This window comes from Poecilia latipinna, unplaced genomic scaffold (genome assembly GCF_001443285.1).
Source record: "Poecilia latipinna isolate Pla-1442-1.1 unplaced genomic scaffold, P_latipinna-1.0 Scaffold1242, whole genome shotgun sequence".
Taxonomy (NCBI): Eukaryota; Metazoa; Chordata; class Actinopteri; order Cyprinodontiformes; family Poeciliidae; genus Poecilia; species Poecilia latipinna.
Genome location: NW_015113858.1, coordinates 317,691 through 338,624, shown reverse-complemented (window position 1 = coordinate 338,624; position 20,934 = coordinate 317,691). Strand labels below are relative to the sequence as shown.

Genomic DNA, 20,934 nt, shown 5'->3' with positions numbered 1-20,934 from the left:
ACCATCAAGGCTCAAATTTAATATTTTCTAACCTTCACATTTGCTTCACATTGTTTGAGATCCATTTTCTTTCGCAGCCGGTACAACAGACTCTGGATCAGGTGTTCTGCTCTGACTCCGGTCAGGTGGGAAAATTCAGGAAGATCATCAAACGGGATCAGAGCCAACCAGCTCGTCAAGAGCAGAGGCATCTCTGCTGCAGCTGCTGGCAAGTTTTTCTGGATCAATGAGAGCATCGTCCTGCAACAGAGCAAGACATGTCAAAACAGATCAAGAAAAGAAATACAGTCAACGTGGGTCTGACAAAAGGACTCACCTCCTTTTGTCAGAGTGGACCTGCACATTTTCTCTGAATCTGATAAACCAGACGTCTTTAAGTCCTGACCAGTCGTCCTCTTCAACATTTGGACCCACTTTAGTGGCATCAGCTCCCGGCTGTCTGAGCCTGAAGAGCAGAGGAGGGAGAAGGACGAGCTCCGCCACAGCCCCCTGGGCACACAGGTTCATCAGACCTATCACCGTGCTGAGAGACGAAATAATCGGATAAACAAAATTAGTTCACTAATTAATAAAGTAAAATAGTAATATTTACAAACTCTCCAAAAGTGCAAAAAGAAAAATATTACTGCTTTCCAAAAGTTGAAATATTACAAAAACAAAACTTACTACTGAGGATCTCCTAGTGAAGCGCTCAGCTCCTCCAGGTTCTTCGTGTCCATCGCGGCCTCTGAGGTCACCAGAAGACACAACTCGGCCCAGCCTTTCACTCCGAGGTTGATGTTACAGTATCTTGTGATCATGAACACAGACAGACCCAGAACCAGAGGACTGGAGCTCCTGCATTTTTCTGGCAATTTCTCCTTTGGCTCTCCTTTTAAAATTTGCACCAAAGTCTCTGAAATCAGCTCTGATGCCTGCAGATACAAACGTTTGTTACTGATGGCATGTTAGAAGGACAAGCTATAATATTTTAGGCTTTTTTCTGCAGAGCTGACCTTAACTAAAGGCGGTTTGGAATAGTCCTGGAATGAAATTCGACCATGAGCTGAATTGAAACTCCATGTAAAATGCATCAACTGATCAGACAATGTCTTAGTGCTTTCTTTGTCTGATGGAGTCCATTTCTGGAAGATGCGGTTCAGAAGAGTTGATGCTGAAGTTTGCCACAAGTTGGAAATTTCATCGCCTCTTGATTTCTTCAAACCAACATACTGTAGTCCAGTTTTAAAAAAATTCTGTCCATCATTGCGGCAGATGAAGCCTTCATAAAGGTGCAGCTCTAGGTAAACACACACAGATCTGTCATTAGTTTATATGAATCCACTAAAACCAACATGAAGGATTTATTTTGGTTACATCAGGTTTTGTGTTTACCTTTTATTCTTGTGTCCACTGGAATTTGAAAAGATCGATAGGCTGCTCCAATAACTTCCTTGCTTCGCTGCTTAACACCGTACCAGTATGTCAGCTGATAGCCTCTGTTCAATTTACTTTCTTCAACAGAGAGCTGTGCTTCTACCAGGTAGCCTCCCTGCTTCAAGCCACTGAACATAAGACATTTAGGTTTCAGTTCAAGTTGTAATCCAAAACACTGGCATCAAGCAGTACCATTACATTTTTGCAAGTACTTGGTTTGGAATAAAAATAATAATTTATCCTCAAATTATTTATCTTTGATTTGACCAAACCAGCAAAGAAACTAAAGATTTAAAAACAGTTCATTCAAAAAACTTTTTTTGATTTTTTTAAATCTACAAGATGAATATTTTTCAAGGAACAAAAGAAAGACTTGGTTTCCTAAAGCACAATGATTTTTTTACCTGGTGGCTTTTAAATATGCAAGGTGATAGGCACGTGGTTTACAGAACAGAGAAGTGAAAAGCAGAAAGGCTGGTCAGATAGGATGGTAGTAGATGGTAGTAGAGTCATGTTTTCATATGGTTCACCACAAGTTAACAAACATTATCCAAACTGTACCATGCTGATTTTGTGTAAATTGCACGTTTTTTGTAAAATTCTTGAAGTGATTTTGATTGCAAGGCAGTTATGTGCTCCTTAGGAGAGTTATTTTGCTTCTATTGACCCAAAATGGCCTACACTATAGTCTGTTTCCTGCTTTTGGTCTCTGGTCCTCTTGCGTTCACATATGCATTCAAACTCGAGTTCACTTCAACTGAACTGAGGCCTAGGTTTTTAGGCAGACCAGAGTTTGTTTTTTTTGGTCTGCATTCGAGTTTGATTTTGCATTCACACCCCCAAACAAACCGTACCATCTAGAGTCAAACAAACTAGAGTTTGATTAAGGTGGATTAAACAAAGCTGATGTGAATGTACCCTCAAGCTAAGAGGTTTATGTAAACTTTTTTAGTAAACTTTGTTTTGTTTTGGCAAACTTTGGCATTTTGCCAAACAAACTTACAAAGCTAAAAAGATTATAAGGTGCAGATTAGCATTTTAAAAATAAAAAAAAATCAGCAACTGTTGTAAATGTTACTGTTCATTAATAATGGATCAAAGTCAGAGGTATGAAGTAAGTGGGTCTGAGCATCACTGAGAATAATACTCACACAAAATATGTTATTTTAAAGGGCAGAGGTTCTCCTTCTTTAAAACACATTAGGAGTGTGTCATATTCTTGGTTGAATCTGAACTTCTTGTCCAGAACAGCGTAGATGTGCAGTGTGAACATGGGAGCTCCAGGAGGAGGCCTGACTGGGCTCCTATCCCTGTGAAGAAAAAAATATTTTTAATTTTTTAGGCTCAGCATCAAAAACGAACAAAGCTGCTGAATTCAGCCTCACCTTGTGCTTAGAGGTTGGTCAGCAGCTTTTTTTGAGGCTGTCAAACTGGACTGTTTCTCTCCTCCTGCCCCAGAGACGGCTGTGGCGTATGACTTTGGTTGGCCGTCTTTAACAGACTGAGATGTTGCTGCTTCAGCAGAAGATCCTCCAGGTTGATCGTTCTCATTTTTAGCCATTGATTCTGTTGTGCTGCCTTTCACTGGTTCGTCTTTTGGCCCCGGAGTAGCGCTGCTTTGCTGCAGCTCGGTTCCAGCCTCTGCCGGACCAGCGGTGGCCGGTTGAATCTCTTTACGCTGTGTGCCATCTTGCTTTGGATCGAGGAAGTCTGTCTGTGTTTCCTGGCTCTTCTGAAACACAACTGCAGTCTGTGTGAATCTATCTCTGCCTTTATGCTTCTTTGTTTGTGTCTGAGCTTCAACCATCTGAATATCTTTCTGGGATTTTTCAGCATTTTCTTCTTGTAAGTTTTGTCCAGCCTGGAGAGACTGTTCTTTGACAAACAAGCCTTCCTCAGTTTGGGTACTTGTGGTCTCACCTCCCTTATTCTCATCTTTTTCTGTGCTTTCGCTTTTCACATCTGAGATGCTCTTTTTTCTCCCCTGGGGTTTTTCAACATTTTCTTCTTTTGGCAGGCTTTCCCCAGCCTGGAGAGACTGTTCTTTCACAGTCAAGCCTTCCTCGGTTTGGCTACTTGTGTTCTCAACAACCTCATTCTCATCTTTTTCTGCAATTTCACATTTTAAATTTGAGGCTGTCTTTTTTCTCCTCTGATGTCTTCTTTGTCTTCTTTTCTTTTCCTGAATATTCTTGGTGGGATTTACAGATTCGTGTTGCTGAAATATACATTTAATTGGTTTTAAATAGTTCTCATATGCAGAAAACTAACAGAATAAAAACATATTGCATCTGCAGATCTACCTCAGTTCTCCTTCGGGGTCTTTTGGTTGCAACATTATCATTTTTCCTGGATTTCTCCTCTGACTCAGCGGTGCTGTGGAGGTTTGCTGCCCCGTCCGCCATCTGTGGGGACGACTTTCCACGGACAGCCTTCCTTACTCTGATATCTACAGCATAGCAAAGGTAAAATGTGTCTATCTATTCATTATGGGTATGAAAATTACATTATTTTTGCTCCTTTAATAATACATTTGAACCATCCTTTTCCAGACTCTTTTAAATATGACTTCAACAAGCAGCTACCCACATTGACCAGAGAAATACCTTCTGGAGAAAATCTGCTCAGACGAGTTGGACAATGTTTGAATTGAGGAGGCTTTTAAACCTATCAAGCCTGATTTATGATGGAAGCTTTTTGATGATGGCCAATTTGTGGTGGCATGACTTGCAAGTGCAATTATAACCCTACAGGGAACTAAATGAAATTCATAATAATTTAAACCTAATTACTGTTTCTGATGTTGACTTCAGTTCCTAAAGGTCAGAAAAGTTAATAACAAATGTTGTGTACATGTATGGTGAACTGTGATTCTGAATAAAATGTAATCGGATAATTTGGTTTTTAGGTTAGAGATTTAAGTCGTAATTCAAAGTATTTGACAAACTCCGTCACAGCTTTAAATGGAAAATGTTTAAGACTTATTTTCCACCTACAATTAATGATAACCTGCTTCATTTGAATAAAAGAAATAATAGATGACAATAAATTATTCCTACTCATAAATTTACAGCGATATTACGAGTATTGAACCGCTTATAGGAAAACTACAAAACCTCCAGATTTTAAAGTTTGTTGTTTAAGCTAGCTAATTTATGCTAGTGTTGACTTTTCGTGACAATGGTACTTTGAAACACAAACTGACTTAGGATGCTTATCATCTATGCCGTCTATCGTTTTATTAGTAATACAGCCAAATCTGAGACAAAATAAAAACTATATCAGATTTAAAGTCATATTTTGCTTACCTGTGCGTCTGTCAGCCTGCAGGTCGAGTATCAACAGAAATGCTCTGTGATCGTTTATTACAGACGCTAAAGTCAAGGGAGGGACGGTCCGCAAATGTGTCGTGTGTCCCACAAACGGGTCGTTTTCTCTACCCGTCACTTAATAAGTTTACTTAAGATAAACTAGCTTAATATAACAACACTTGTTTACAACAAATAATACTAGTATATAGAAAAATTGGGCGATAATGCATAGCTTTACGTGTTCTTCTGGTCCTATTTGATAAGTAATTTTCTGACAGTCCCTAGAACACTTGAACGTCTCTTCAGTTTCGTTTCTGCTTTGGTCACATCGAAGAAGAAACTTACGCTGTTTTGAAGTTTTCAATTTCGATTTTTGCAAGAAAAACTGGTAAATTACCAGCTATCTTGCTTTACGGCATTGTCTATCAGTTTTAGATTTTAAAACGTTTCTATTCAAGTCGGATACAAATACAATTTAGAAAATTCTTAAAGAAAAAATATCAGAAACTAATATATTTATTAGCCAAAACAGACGTCTGGGAATAACCAGTTTACAGCTTCTTAAAAGCATGCAATTGTTCCCAAATGTTATAAGAAAATGAAACAAAAATCCACAGAAAAAAGCTATATGCCTTAAAAAACAAACATTTTTAATGACTCTCAAAGATAAACAAAACAAGAGGAAAGTATCACATATTTCTCGAAGTAGGGGAACATAATCTATCAAGAAAATAAGTAAATTATGTACTCAAAAAAAATCAAAATAAATCAACATAAATCCACAGTGTTAAAGTTTTTAATCTTATATCCAAGTATAATTTGACAATAATTCTAAATTTAAATTTATGCTGCATTTATGACACTCTATAAAAGCATATAAGGTCACAAATTCTAAATAGTCTAATAAAACAGAAGAAATTATTATTTAACTTTTTGTGAGGAAGAAATTACAACACAACATAATTTATCCCCCATAACTTGTGTTAGATGACAGTCTTTTCACATCAGGTACACATGTTAATAATATTGCTCATTTTGAAGTTTATCCTCCAGACTGTGGATTTCAGAGTGATCACTGTGGTGAGATCTTAAGAGCAGTCTGAGCACTTTTGAAAAAAGATAATATAAACTTACGAGTCTGAATTTAGTCTGTTCAAAACATCTGCCAACTTCTCTAAGTCTGGTCACAGAGGCAAGTTCATCCAGAAAGCAGACCACAAGATGCTAAAGGAAGTAAACTCTCATGTCAGATGATATGAAAGTGACTGTACAAGAAACCTCTACTCTCAAAGAAAAACACAATAACCTGACTGAAGTTTGCTAGACAGAAAGCAGACATCACGACCAGAATATACTCTTTGGCCAGGTGGATGTAAAATTTAATTTTTGGGACACCAGAACAGACGCCATGTCTGATGTACTCTAATTACAGCGTTTAGAAAAACAACCTCATACCAGCTGTGAAGCAGGCGGTGGTGTCGTGGTTTGGAGATGTTTCTCTGCAGTACATTACCAACTCACCATCTGAATTAATTCTATCATGAATCAGGGGACGAAGATAATATGAGAGGAAAGAACAAATTAAAAAAGACGGATGACTTGAAACCTCCAAACATCTCGGAGCTGATGATGAGGAGCGGGGTAAACTTTCCTCAGAGCTCAATAAATTTCACTCAAAGGGAGTAAGACTAGGGTGAAGTTTGCAGTTCACCTGTAATAAAATCATATAAAAAATAAAATTACAGATCAATCTGTGAATATTTGTTTATAAAGGACAGAATAATTAAGGCAACACAGACGCAAAGCCGCAAAGACTCTACAAAAACTTTCTCATTGGTAAACTACACCTCTGAAGTGAACATTTTGATGTCATCATTGGGGTGAGCCAACGGGTTTCTGGATTCTGCGAACTACGACCCTGCTCCTCCTCCCTGCGGGTCGGCCTGATCCTTTTGCTGCACCCGCCTCTCTTGTCCACCATCTGGGCGTTTGCAGATCTTTGCTTTGTGCTGCAGGTTTCCTTCCGGACCGAGCACCGTCCACAAAAGCCTCGACGTCTTCGAACCTGGCAGTGAGCTCGACGAGACGCTCCTTCAGGGAGTTGAACTCTTTGTAGAGATCTCCCAGAGCTTCTGACAGTGGCTGGATCCTGCAGGAATGCAAACAGATTTATCCCTCTGGACACAATTAAAGTAAAATCTACCTCCGCTTAGAGATTACAAACAAATGAACAGACCAGTAAAATATAGCCGAGTTAAACTTAAACAGACAACTATAAAATATTTGGCAGATTTTCCCACACATTGCTGCCAAAACATTACAACCCAAAAGAGTGGATCTCTACATTTGAACTCTGGCAGTGGGTGAATGTTATGGTTTAAAGAGGGAACAGATCCCAGATGGTTTTCTTAGAAATTTGGAACTTTTCTTTGGATTTCAGCTTTTTTTTTTTTTTTTTTGTGTGGAGAAGAAAAGGGGATGTGTTAAATGTCAGACCTAATTTAAAAAAAATCTATTTACAGTAGATGAAGAGTTTGTGACAAAAAACTGCCAAGACTAAAAGATAAATGATCCCACAGCAGATCATCAGCTGCATGTGGGAACTAAATCCTACCTTCTATCCATCAAATTGTCATTTTACAGAGATTCAGCAAAAGGAACAAGTTAATAATTGTGTTAGCTTGATATTCATAAAAATATTAATATTTAAATCATGTATCAGAGTTTGGTAGATAACAAACCAGGTACATAATTAAAAAGATATTTTGAAAAGCAACTTAAAGCCCCTCAGAAAGCTTGGAGAACTTTTGATCAAAACTAAAAGATCAGAAGAAAATATGCTTGTTTGGAAGGAAAATACTGATAAACAAGAACTGAACTTGAAGTAGGCACAAAGCCTGGAGCTTCCTGACCTTCCATAGTCGGGCAGCACAGTGTTGTGGTCATGCAGCAGCAGATCTTTGACCTGCGTCATGATGGCGTATTTCCAGTTGTCTAGAACCAGCGTGAGGTTTGCACATCCTTTGCTGTTCATCTTCTCAGCTGCCGGTCAGGAAATCAAATAGACAAATTTCATTGAACTGTTTGTGTTAATGTGTCAGAAATAAAACTCAAATAGCAGAAATGTTCTGAATGTTTTTAAAGTTTTTATTTTATTTTATTTTATTTTATTTTATTTTTTTTACAAAATCCAGGTAGAGTAGCAGCAGTTTTATACATTATTCAAAAACTCTGAAATACAGTTAAACTTGTCTACAAACATATGTTTTACTTACTAATTTATTATTATAAATATGTCGCGGAAAACTGTCTTATGTCCATCTCAAGATAAAACATTTATAACTTGCATTAGATTCTCCCAAAATGCACTTCAAAACTATTTGCATAATAATAATAAAACATAAAAGAAAACAATAGAAGCAGAATAAAGTAAAAAATAAAACAAAAATAACAACAAATGACCAACTCATGCTGTCAGCCACTGGGAGTGTTTTTAAAAGAAACCTACAAACAGAAACCAGTTCCTTAATTTCATAACTCAGTAAAAGTTCGGACCGAGATGAGAAATAAGATTTAAGGCATCATAGTTAAGACAGAAATATTTACTCCACTGGCAGATTTGAAGTTACTGTCATTCAACCAAACAGTAAATTTTTTGTGGTGAATGACACAGGCATCTCTCAAAAACAAAACAAGAAGAACATCAGATTTTTTAAACTGTGGTTTTTGTGGGCTTCACAGCGATAAAACTTGTTTACCAGCTTATTGCAAGTTTCACGAATATTTCAATGATTTATCTTTGCCATCACCCTAACTTAGCTCCCTCCATTGATTCCTTTTCAGATTCAAGTTGCCACTCTAAGACATTACTTCAAACCATAATAAACAATTGCAGGCCCAAGCGTATTAAACAACAGTCCAGATAATTATCAATGACATCAAAATGTTTAAAACCAATCATAGCGAATATTTGAACAATAGGAATTAATCTGTAAAAATATGCAATAGTTTGCTTCTTTTCTGTCATCAGATGTGTTAGCAGATTTGACAGTAAAACATCAGTGTGTGTGTGTATATATATATATATATATATATATATATATATAAAAAAAATTATTATTATGGACCTGCCTTCATCGCCGTGATCCAGTCCTGGTTTCTGTTTCTGAGCGACTGCCATGATTACGGACAAAACCAGCAAAACTCCAGCCGACTTCATTCCTGTTTGAAACAAAACTTTCTTTAGTGTCTGATCATAAAAGCATCAACCTGGAGATTAAAACTCACTGGAACGACGCCGTGGTCATAAAGAAAACACCTGTTTTATATCTGGGACAGAGGGAGGACCTTCAGTCTCCTCCCCTCCGTCAGGATGAGCTTCATGTGGGAGTTTCTGTTTGAAGTTTCAGATTAACATTCCTGTTCTTCATCTGCTGCACATCTGCAGATCAATTATAATAAAAATTCTAAGAGTCAAATGCAGCAAACTGATCCTCTGCCCCATTTCGACTGAGAATTTAGCATTAGACGTTTGATTTATTAGAAAACAAACAGATAATACTTAATAGATGTTGACTTTTAGAGAACTTGACACACAGGCGGTGATTTACTGCTGTGACAGTTCTGCTTTAAAGCTTTTCTTCTGGTGAACGAATTCCTGGCTGCAGGAATTTGCTCCCATTCAGACAAAACGGCAACACGACTACTGACAGCAGACGACGAACGATGAGGTCTGGAGCCAATATTTCATTCAGAATCAAGCCAGTTGAAGCTGGACGAAAGATGCTCAGTGATTCATTGATGTTTTCTTAAACGGGGCGTTAAATCGGTAAGAAACGCACTGGCAAAAAAAACAAAAAAACAAGTTAAGGAACAGATCTAGGTATAAACTGGTAGCAAACCAGTGATAATACAGAGTATTCCATTCCCTTTAACTTTTTGCATTTTATCATGTTGTAATATCCAACTTCAATGTGTTTCTTTTTTTCACTCAATATGCAGCAACAAACACAAAGTAGAGAATTACTGTCAATGTACACAATTACTGTAAAGAAAATGATACTTTCCAAAAATAAGATGAGAAAGGTTTGGTCCCCTTTATTCTGATACCAGCTGCCTTCGTAACTCAACCAAATAGTGTCTAACTGTGTAATTTAACAACAGTAAGACGGGTAAATGGAGATAAATACAGTTCAGTTCTGGTGGAAAACCAGTGGAGGCTACAAAAGATTCGAGGTAAAGATTTACCTTCCAGCAGGACGACGACCCTAAACATGCGGTCAGAGCTGCAGCAGAATGGTTTGGATCAGAGGTGTCCAAACATCCATGTGTCTCTGCTCCAGCTGAATAACTTCCTCATTATGTCATCAACCTCTGCAGATGCCTGCTAATGTGCAGCCGAGCATCTAAAATATGCGGGACATCGACTCTTGAGGACTAGAGTCAGCCAGCCCTGGTTAAGATCGAAGCATATAATGTATTAGAACGGCCCAGTCAAAGTCCAGAACAAAGCCCGATTGAGGATATGGAGCAAAGTTTGAAAAGAAGCTGAATATTTGTGGGAAAACATTTTTAAGATATCATCCGTAAAACAGATTAGTGGCTATAAAATGGCAAATGTTGAATCCCTGCCATGCTTCTGAAGGATAAAGTATCTAAATTGTTTTAGTGGAGTACAGGGAAGTCAAAGTTAAGTAGTATTTTTCTAGGACAGAACTGGAAACAAATGGTAGAAGCTTGTAAATATTTTACAAATATTTTGTCAGGTAACATTTTTATCATCACCATATGATATGCGGCGTTTATGTGTATATTGCTGGATATTAGTTAATCTATTACCATAACAACAATTAGAATGTGTAGTTTAATAAATGCTGTTTGTCTTCTCAAAGCAAATACAGTAATATTTCTTCTTTAAGGTTCATTTGAGACAAGAACGAAAACAAGAAACAGTGTTGTATAGCTTGATGTACTCTGATGTAGCACCAGTTTCCCCCAGTTGTATTATAAGCCTGGCAGCCCACCAGGCTTTACTTGTGCCCCCACCAGGCTTAGCATTGCTCATTTAAGTTTTTTTTGTTTGCATTTTTTATGACTTATAGTTGGTGTTCAGATATTAATCTTCCAATAACACGTAATAATCAAGTTATATTTTCAAGTTTCCTGTCAACTTGAAACATCTTTTAACTCAAAAACATGATGGACAGTTGGATGAATGACTGCTCCCAACCACCAGGCTTAGCAAGTTTCCTGAGGGAAACTTTGAGTAACAGAGAAACATAAACCAACTATAAATGTACTCAGATTTCAACAACAGAAACCTCTTTAAAACTCTTATTTTCCAAGTTGTATATGTTTGTATTAAAATAAATGAATTATGATAAATTGGGACGCATTTAAACGGATTTGCTTTTACACTTTTGTTCTTCCTCAACAAGCATGAAGAAAAAAAGAAAGGATGAACGACACTCCTGATTGTATTCTTTGTTTCTTTTATTGTTTTGCTTCAAATCCAAGTCAACAGCGTACAACTTTCAGGGTCCTCGGTCAGCTCAGTGGAAAGTGAGGACGGGCTGCAGCTCCAAGAGCTTGCTTGCTCAGCAAACAGCCCCCAGATTAATACAAAAGGAAAAAGGTCAAAGCTGCCCCTTAGTGTGACAACAGAGCAATCACACCAAATTAAATCCACACGAGGGGGCAAAAGGAGCAAAAAAAAAACATCAAACTAATCTAAAATTATAAGTATTCTCTTAATTGACGAGGGCAAGTTTACAGAGAAGCCCACATCTGATAAATTAGTAAACATGAGCCGCTCGTGACTCGCCCTCTGGACTAGAGAGAGGTTCACTGAAAACTCTCCCAGTTTGGATCGTCACTGGAGTGACGCAGCACACATTCACGAATGAAACCAAACTAACCTGAAAATCGTTGAGAGAAAAAAGGGACCGAGTGAGATTCTGGATGCTTCTGCTAGTTTAGCACTGCTGTGATCTGATTGTTTGTCAGTAAATAATCCATCTAATCTTTTTATGTTATTTTACAGAGGCACTTTTTAACTCCACGTATATTGTTTACCCTTTAAATGGCTTTAAAGAACAGATGGACACCAAAATGTTGAAGCTGAGCTGAATGTGAGCCTGAAACGCTCAGAGCACCTGTGGCCAACTTTAAAAAAAAAAAAAAAAAAAAGAAAATCATCTCACTCATATTGGTCCCAATGTTATTAGTCTTGTAGGAAAAAGAAACCAATTTCAATTAACCCAAATGCCCAAACTGAATATGTTAAAAAGAGTTAGCCATGATATTTTTAAAAGAAAATTAGTCTGTCCTCTGAATTTGCTTTTAATCTGATGTTCACTGCAAAAACACAAAATGTTACCAAGTTCAAATATCTCAGTAAATGTAAAATAAGATAAAACTAACTTACAAGTAACTTTTCAGCAGAATATCGGAGTTTGTCTTAAGTAAATAATGCTTTAATATTTATGATATGCAACAGTGGAACAAGACATTTTGACTTGTATGGAAAAAATGTCATTTCTCTTACAACTAGCACTTTTTAATCAACATTAAGGAATTATTGACTGGAAACAAGCTCATATTTCTTGCTGACAAGCTACTTATTAGTTTTATATTATTTCAAGTGGACTAAGGTGTTTGCACTAGAAACTAGATCAAAAATACTTGGTAAGATTTTGTGTTTTTGCAGCGTTTAATTTGTTGCACTTCCTCAATCAGATACTTTAATATGTCTGAGCGGGAAAAGCAAAAGTAGATTGTATAAATCCACCATTTAAACATTTGCTTTACCTGGTAGAGGTTAAAATGTCAGCTGAGGAAAAGTTTAGGTTTTCTTTAGACAAGCGTCCTTCGATAGCTCTGACGTATAACTGATTGAGAGGCCTTTTGGTGCCATTTAATGTTTTAATTTTATGGTTCGGTTTCCCGGAAGTCTGCTGAAGGTCTGTTGCTGGAAGAAGAGTCGGTAGCTTTCAAATGCCGGTGTTTCTCGACCATCACGATCCATCTTGGAAATTTACACCCGAGACAATAGTTTTGGGTCTCCCCTCGTCCGGAGGAAAGTCTCTGAAGTCTCTGTGATGGTTAGAAACCCTCAGGGGTCAATCAGAGGAACAGGGGTCATGTTCTGCACCAGCTGGAGCAGAAAAACAAAGGAGAAGAGGAGGAGGCTCAAATAGGGAGGTGAGCACCAGTTGTTTCTAGAGCACCCCATAGCATATGGAAATGAAATTAGAAAGTGTCCCGGGATGTTTTTTTTTTTTTGTTTTGTTTTTTTATCAGAACAACCGATTAAATAAGCTACATCTTCTGCTGCTCAAGTTCAAAACCAATAAAATGAACCGGATCTGCCTTCTGCAATCATCGGAGGCGGCTGCTTCTTAAAACTGGGGACTAAATTTAACACAAAAGATATAAAACTCCGAGCTGTAAACTGGGTTTTTACTCTGCAGCTCAGAGCCTGATGAGGTCGAAGCTTTGAGAAGTGATTGTACTGTAAAGGGCTTTCCAGAGACCAAGAGCTGTAAAAGTGTCCGATCAGAAGAATCAAAGTTTAAGTTACACGCTACAATCTGGTAATAAAAAAGAAACTCAATTAAATAACAGCATCATCCATCAAAGGTATTTATACACAGCAAGATTTTCCAGAAGTCACTGTGAGAGCAAAAAGAGGGTAAGAGGGTGGGGGCACTGATGTGAAGAAAGATCTGAAAGTTGGGGTCTTTGCTGTCCTCCTGAGTCACAGCAGGTTTTATTTGAGTTATCAGGAGAAATATTTAACAGTTTAAGCCCAAAACAGATAAGAGCTGCTGAAAAGAGGGAGAATAACAAACAAGATTAAATCATGTCTGGTTCAATTTTTCTTTTTTCTTTTTTTTTAGATTTGTGGACGTAAACAAATGCATCCTTCTGCGCCTTCGGCAGCCAGGGGAAGACCGAGGCGTCACTGCGAGTTGGACAAAATAACGAAGGAGGGGCATCTGAATCTTGCAACTGGATCTGGTGAAGTTAGGACTTTGAAGGTGGAAGTTCTGTGGAGGGTCTTAACTGCGGGGCAGGCTGCAGATTTCACAGTGCTCTGTGCCGGGCTGGTTCATGAAGGTGCAGTGGAGGCAGGACCACATGGCTGAGGAGGACGCCGGCGCCGCGGGGCCGCCCATTGCTTCGTAACCCAGGGAGCTGGACGGCTGCCCGCCCACCGTGCCTGAGGAGGGCAGGAACAGGTTACCATGACGATACCATGGCGCACAGTTTGCAGGGCATCAATGGGTAAGCGTCAATTGAATTTTAAGCCAGGAGAATGAAGGTTTATAAAAATATGCTGAGCACAAAGTTAGTTAAAACAGCAGCTATTTAAACTGTAATAACGTTGCAGTATTTACAGGGTTTGCACAATTTTCCCAGCGTAAAATTCAAGCACTTTCAAGGTAAGTTTTCAAACTTTTCCAGCACCACACTTTAGAAATAAAATAATACAAATGAACTAAAAAAAAAAAAAAAGTTTCAATTCAGTATTATATGATCTAATTTATTACTGGTGATAGTATCTACATCCTACAACAGAGACAAGGTAAGATTAAAATATAGTAAAATTTTATGTTTAAAAACGTCTCTCTGCCTGGTCCAAGATCAAATCAAACTTAACCAAAAATCCCCTGATTTCAATAATGTTACTTAATGTATAAAATATAAGATAACCTTTTATTTCATTGAGCCATTAGGAATTAAATGCTTAAACTCAATATAGAAAGAAAGTTACACAAAAAGAAAATCTCTAAAAAATGTCCTTGCTACGTTTTCTAGAATTTATCAAATAGAAATAATTTTGATAATTGTTACTGACTTAAAACAAGACAAGTTTAATCTGATCTAACTTCAGACACCGGGACAAAAATGTGTCTGTCTTTTCATTAGGCGTATGTAAAGATTTGGTTTCAACTGTAAATAATGTTTGCCAAATTTATAGGCTTTTAGTCAACCTTAGATTACACTTTATGACAAAAATGTGCAGTTTGAATACCAAGCACTTTCAAGGACTTTATACAGAAACCAAGCACTTTCCAAACCTTGAAAACATTTAATTGAAACTCGAGCATTTTTAAGAGATCTCAAGACGCATGAATAGTGAATTTAACATAAGAGAAGGAGTAGAAGAGAAAAGAAGCATATTTAGTAAATGTTGATCCAACTTACTGCAAAGCTGCTCTATGGTGGCCCACTGCTCAGACTTCTTCCAGGTCTGCGCCAGCTCCTCATTGGACGTTTTCACTGCGTCCAGAAGAAGGCCAATACTGTCCTGCAATAAAAATAAAAGAAACTCATCCTCAGTGATCCAGAACACCAGAAACAGAAGAGTTTTATGTTCTTCTCTTTGAGTTTCCAACAGGACATGCAAATGTGCTGAAACGTTTTACTGCATATTTTCCAAAAGTTTTTTTCCAAATTACCCTAAAGATGCTAATGGAGTGATTTCCAGATGCGAGGAAAATCCCAGCATTGCAAAATGAAAACAGCTGGAAAACGGGAGGAGCGAATGGGTTTTGGAGCATCGACTCACCCTCAGAGGCATGACTTCGTTGGTGACGAGGAAGAGGAGCAGATGGAAGTCTGACACGATGTCCAGGAATGACGCGGAGGAGCACTGGGACAGGTATGTGGCTAAACTGTGAAAATCCTGCAAGCGAACATTCAAATTCACTAAGACGTTTCCTTCTGGGATTTTTTTAACCTTTTCATAAAATGAAGTCCCAAAACTGGTTGAGAAAGCAGAAAGCACTCACTTGTGTCTCTCCAAGGATGTCGCGGTTTTCAATTGGGAAGCGTTGTGTGGAGGTGAAGGTGTACTGAGGGTCCTTTGGGAAAGTTGTGGTGATCTAAAGAAATTACATTTATTTAAATCACGTCAAACACATGCAGTAATATACAATAACACAAACACACAGTGAGAAACAGACAAGTACCAAACTCACATCTATGATAAGGTACTCGACAGGAAGAGGTCGAGCTAGAAACGTGACATCGTTCCCAAATTTATCTTTGTCCTGTTGGAAAAAAAAAAAGAAAAGAAAAAGATAAACAGAAGCAAATTTACCATCTGAAATAAAACAAATCCTACCAAGTCTTCTGCAGTGGTTTGCTTGGCGCTGATCGATGAGTCTCACCTTGTAGAAGACGTCTGGTACGTACTGCTCAGGGCTGGACTCCTTAGCGTAGCCGAGCTCAGGAGCGTCTTTGCAGGGCAGCAGGCACTCGTCTCTCACCAGAGCCATGCACTGATTGGACACCTGGTAGCCTTCAAAGTGGACCTGATTATCTGGACCACCTGCACACAGAACATGCATATGAAGAAAGGTCAACATTTTCAGAAGTGCTACCAAACATTTGTCATTTTCCTTACTCTAAAACCATAAGATTCAAATTTCCTCAAAGCCAGTTTTATTTAAAAAAAAAATTAATACAAGCAAAAAACACCAGACAAAAGCCAAAATGTAGCAAAAGGGTTGTTTAATCCTCTCTCTAAAAGCTTTTCAGCTGTAACTTAGTTAAAAAAAAAAAAAGAAAAAGTTTTGGATATAGAAAAAGAAGAAAATGTGTACACATCATTTTACTAGACACAAAATCTTGGTAATTATCAGGTTTTGTTCCCAGTGGTTCATTCAAACAGACAACAGATGAGCTCACTGCTGGACTGTTTTCTGCTTGTTTGTGTTAATTCTTAATTCTTTATCCATGATCAAAACACTGTAGTTCAAAGCTATTGACGGTTGATTTCCATTAGGGGAAGTAATTTGTAATTTTAAATTATTGTGCTCTTTTCAGGACATTTATTGCTACTTTAACTTCCTATGAACTATCAATTGTTCACAGGAAGTGAACGATTGATAGTTCACTTCCTGTGAAGTGAACGATTGATAGTTCACTTCCTGTGAAGTGAACGATTGATAGTTCACTTCCTGTGAAGTGAACTATCACTTCACAGGAAGTTCACTTCACTTCACACTAAGATCGGCTTAGTTAGCTAACTAAGATCAGTAGTTAGCCGATCTTAGTTAGCCTAAGATCAGATAACTCGCTTAGCCGATCTTAGGAAAAGATCGGCTTTGTTTATAAAGCAAAAACAGAGTACGGCTAAAAATGTGCCAAATATGTGAAACAATCGGAGCCAACTTTCAGCTTTGCTCAGCACAAAGGAGCAGCTAAAAGAGCCCAAATGGAAAATGTTGCAGAGGGAAATGTGAGTCCAAAAGATAACAAAGTTACTCCACAGAAGGCTAAAAAATGTTTCTAAAAAAACCCCCGAAAATTGACCTGCTCTGCTTGTTGAATCATATCTGAGAAGAGTAAGAAACTGGGATGAGTGATTTACATTTACAGCATTTTCATGGCCATCAACACCAGTACTACATGGTGAAATCATATTGTGTAAAACGATAAATAATAAACCGTCTCTGTGACTGGCGTGGCTTTAACGTTCTATAACCTGTAATTAATTGGCAGCTATCCATATATTCACTTTTTTGTCACTTAAATATCATAAAGTTGAAAATATATTATTTACCACTATTAAAAGAAAAATTTAAGACGATAAATAAAAATAATCTAACCTGTAGCAACAACAGTCACAAACTTGGATCCAAAGTATCCATCTCGAGACAGCCTGCAGGGGTTTGAGTGTTGGTTCTGGAAATATCCGGACGTGATGCACTCCTCAGCGCTCAGGTAAAAGGAGTCCTGTCGGGTGTATGAGAACATTTTTGATCGAACAGGAACACAGCGGCATCAGTCCGACACTCAGACCACCTTTAACTTGGACCCGTTCTCACCTGGTTTCTTGTGTAGCGGACAGTCCCTATCCTTGTGTCCTCAGACAACAGATCGGTGAAGATCCAGCCCACCTACGAAACACAGAGGAAAAACTATAACATCACCTTTGTTTTGGTAAACTAAACTAACTAAAGATATTCAAGTATGAAAATAATCGCATTTCTGTTGCATTTTTGTTCACAAACATAAAAAACTGACTCAAGTTACTGACGCAGACAAAAAAAAAAAAACATCCACAGCTTCAGTCTGTTAAGCTGCATAAAAATCCCTCACCCTCAGTGCATAAATTTAAATCACATTGTGTGCAGGAACTCTGAAATACAAAAGAGATAAATGTTGCAACTGCAGCTTCCCAACACATCAGTCAGGTTTACTGTTTGGAGGAATGAGCGTGTGATTCAGCAGGTTAAACTCTACACTGTTTGAGACATCTTAACCCGTTTAGAGAAAGCATAAATCTGCCTTGAGCTCTGAGGGCAGTGCTTTCAGACGCAGCCCTGCTGCAGGAAAGACAGACCCACCTTGCAGAGTCCCAGTTTGGCAGCGATTTCATCTACAGCTGCAGCTTTGGGATCCTCCAACAGCTCCAAACTGTTCTGGGTCGCACTCTGAAACAGAACAAAAATCTAAATTAAACCTACCAAAAGGCAAATTAATATAACATATGGGATATATTGGGTGAGACTTTCACCTGCGGGGGCTCATAGATGGCCGCCACCTCAGCTCTGATGCCCAGCGGGATGTCTGTGTGCTCGGTGTACCGGCCATATAGGTAGCCCATCCTCTGACTGCCTGTTTTCCTCCAGAAGTCCAGGAATCGGTCGGCGATGGTGTGGTTCTCAAACATGATGTTGTCTACATGTCTGTATTTCTGGAACAGACATTCAGAGAAGAGAGAATTGCTTCAATGTTTGCGTGTGCACTAGGCTTTGAATATCTGCCTAAAGTTATTTTAGAGCCTCTCAAACTTTGGACCTAGTTTTACAATCTGTGACCTGATGTCATCTTTATACATGGCATTACACTATTGTGTGTCTTGGGCCCGGAAGATGCTTTCCAATATTGGCTTTCTATTTGCCAAACACAATCTGATCTCCAGTTACACGAGGCTACAACAACCTTTTAGAAATATCAAATAATGTCCAAACTCTCACAGCTCCTAAGTACAACAAAAGTGTGCCAATTTTTCTAAAATGATACTCACCGAAATGACCCAACAAACTTTCTCATGCTACATCATGTAGATGCTCTGTCTGCACCGATGAACATTCACTCACCTCAGCATGTTTAATGTGTGGACCAGTTTCAACTGATGGGAGCTCCTCCTGTTTTCTGACTAAGCAATTTATTATGGATAATTGACCTTTTGGGGTCACTAACCTCAAATATGAAAAAGACGAACAAGATGACAAGTCTGGGAGAATGTGGAATATGGAGAGAAATGGTTGCACTGCAGCTCACCCATTTCTTACCATCAGTATGTTTCTGTTGAATGAATGATGACTCACTGTTGTGGTTAATGTCTTTAATTCAGATACTACATTAAAAAAATAGCAATAAACGTTAATTTAAGGATTTTATTTGGGCTCCTATACTTTAAAGCCACAGCTTTACATCTACACGGCTGCATTTTAAGCAAGAAGGAAATATAACAAATAAATTATGCTGCCACTATAATATTTTTATAATATTTTTTCTGCTACTTCAGCAAAACATAACAAATGTACTTGGTTTTGTTTGAAATGGGAAAGACTGAATTTAAATTGAAAAAAAGAAAAGAAAAAAACTTTTTGCCACCAACATTAAAGGGGTCATGATTAAGCCTGCTGCAATAAGAAATTGATTAATGACATAATGAATCAAAATTAGTTTGATAATTTTGTATTCTGATTAGTAATATTTTATTGAAGAGCATTTTTGTTTATAATCCATTTATAATCCAGACTTCATAATCCGTTTTATTCATTGTTTTGGTTGTGTGTGGTTTTTATTTTTGTTTTATCTATTGTTTTTTGTTGTTGTGTTTAACTTTGAAATACGTTCCAGTACCAGTTTGAAGGGCTCTGTACAAAATCAAAAGTTTATTAGTCTTTAACATAGCAAACTTGCATTATTATGCCATCATCTATGCACTACTTGAAAATGGTTTCAAAACAACATTATAATTTATTGAAACAATTTTTGGGACAATTTACCATCCAGTACAATTTGCTACTGACAAATTTTACTGGATTACTCATGATGCCTTATGTGTCACTACTGTTACTGTATTTAGTGCGTTGTTTTGCAAACATTTAGATTTAACTAAACTTAAAGGATTATTAAGCATCAGGTAACGAGACCTGATCAAGACATCCAATAATGTTCCATAAAAATGTACAGAGGATCCGTTTGGGACCAGGAGAGGCGGCGCACCTGTCTGTTCAGAGTGATGGCACTGGGCTGGCACTTTGTGCAGATCCCCTCGGGCCAGGGAGGATGACCCTCACATCCCGACTTTATCTTACAGCTGATGTTCTCCAAAGCTGCAAACTTCCCTCTGCGGGAGATCAGGACAGAGTTGGTCTCTCAAGTGGAGATCATGAACAATTCTGCTGGTAATATGAAAAACAACAACAAACGTCTCACTTGTCAGCTCCGCCGGTCAGCTTGCGAAGGTACGCGTGGAATGACATGTGCTTCACCGGTGGGTCGAGGTGGTTCAGGTAGTCTTCGTCAAAAGGCTGGAGAGACAGAAACCGCGTCCTTCAGGGTTAGTCAAGTTAACGTTTGATCCCACCGGGTTTAAGGAACTGGTATAGAACAAAATTACCTCTAACGGTACACAGTGCACACATTTTCCAAGGGCACCATGACGACATCTGGAAGAAGAATCAAGATTTATGAAGTTTCCCCGCTTCTGCTTTTGGCTTAAATGTTTACAGCCGGTCGGCTTTCAGTCTTACAGCTGTGGGTCTCTGTTCCTGTAGATCTTGCCGTCTTGTTTGGCCAGATACTGATCGATCTGATCCTCCTGTACCTGTGGCGCCGAGGAGGACCGAGGGATCAACGAGGACGAAGATGAGGACGAAGAAGAGGACGAGATGGATGGCAGGGATGAAGATGTGTGTGGGGTCGCCGTGTCCATTACCTCCCCCGAAGAAGAAGAGGAGGATGATGCAGAGGGGAACAGAAACAACATGTCCCCATGCCTGTAGTAAAAAAAAGGGATTAAACAACATTGAAAGTGGTAAAAAAAAAAGAAGAAAAAAAAAACAGCAGCATTTTAAAACATTTTCCACAACATTCACAAATGTAATTTCATGATAAACAGTGGGTTGATGTATGTTTTTACAAACATGAAAATGTAATAAAAGTAAAGTTT

General features: G+C 38.3%; 2 protein-coding genes across 2 annotated transcripts in view; both read right to left on the bottom strand.

Moving 5' to 3' along the window:
• Positions 1 to 4,786, bottom strand: part of rnf213b (ring finger protein 213b) — a 36,502-nt gene extending 31,716 nt beyond the window's left edge. The window contains exons 1-9 of the mRNA XM_015054317.1: positions 4,725 to 4,786; positions 3,720 to 3,865; positions 2,802 to 3,634; positions 2,568 to 2,726; positions 1,375 to 1,544; positions 996 to 1,279; positions 667 to 914; positions 317 to 523; positions 33 to 240 (exon numbers count right to left, since the gene is read on the bottom strand). Coding sequence (XP_014909803.1) covers positions 33 to 240; positions 317 to 523; positions 667 to 914; positions 996 to 1,279; positions 1,375 to 1,544; positions 2,568 to 2,726; positions 2,802 to 3,634; positions 3,720 to 3,821 — 2,211 coding nt within the window. The 5' untranslated portion in view covers positions 3,822 to 3,865; positions 4,725 to 4,786. The remainder of the gene's footprint in view (positions 1 to 32; positions 241 to 316; positions 524 to 666; positions 915 to 995; positions 1,280 to 1,374; positions 1,545 to 2,567; positions 2,727 to 2,801; positions 3,635 to 3,719; positions 3,866 to 4,724) is intronic.
• Positions 4,787 to 13,723: 8,937 nt separating this feature from the next.
• The window catches only part of nploc4 (NPL4 homolog, ubiquitin recognition factor), a 16,845-nt gene continuing 9,634 nt past the window's right edge, over positions 13,724 to 20,934 (bottom strand). Inside the window, exons 4-17 of the mRNA XM_015054271.1 lie at positions 20,516 to 20,761; positions 20,383 to 20,431; positions 20,199 to 20,293; positions 19,986 to 20,109; positions 18,262 to 18,441; positions 18,092 to 18,178; positions 17,570 to 17,641; positions 17,351 to 17,477; positions 15,908 to 16,068; positions 15,716 to 15,787; positions 15,527 to 15,619; positions 15,304 to 15,420; positions 14,940 to 15,042; positions 13,724 to 13,950 (exon numbers count right to left, since the gene is read on the bottom strand). Of these exons, the coding sequence (XP_014909757.1) occupies positions 13,790 to 13,950; positions 14,940 to 15,042; positions 15,304 to 15,420; positions 15,527 to 15,619; positions 15,716 to 15,787; positions 15,908 to 16,068; positions 17,351 to 17,477; positions 17,570 to 17,641; positions 18,092 to 18,178; positions 18,262 to 18,441; positions 19,986 to 20,109; positions 20,199 to 20,293; positions 20,383 to 20,431; positions 20,516 to 20,761 (1,687 nt within the window). The 3' untranslated portion in view covers positions 13,724 to 13,789. The remainder of the gene's footprint in view (positions 13,951 to 14,939; positions 15,043 to 15,303; positions 15,421 to 15,526; positions 15,620 to 15,715; positions 15,788 to 15,907; positions 16,069 to 17,350; positions 17,478 to 17,569; positions 17,642 to 18,091; positions 18,179 to 18,261; positions 18,442 to 19,985; positions 20,110 to 20,198; positions 20,294 to 20,382; positions 20,432 to 20,515; positions 20,762 to 20,934) is intronic.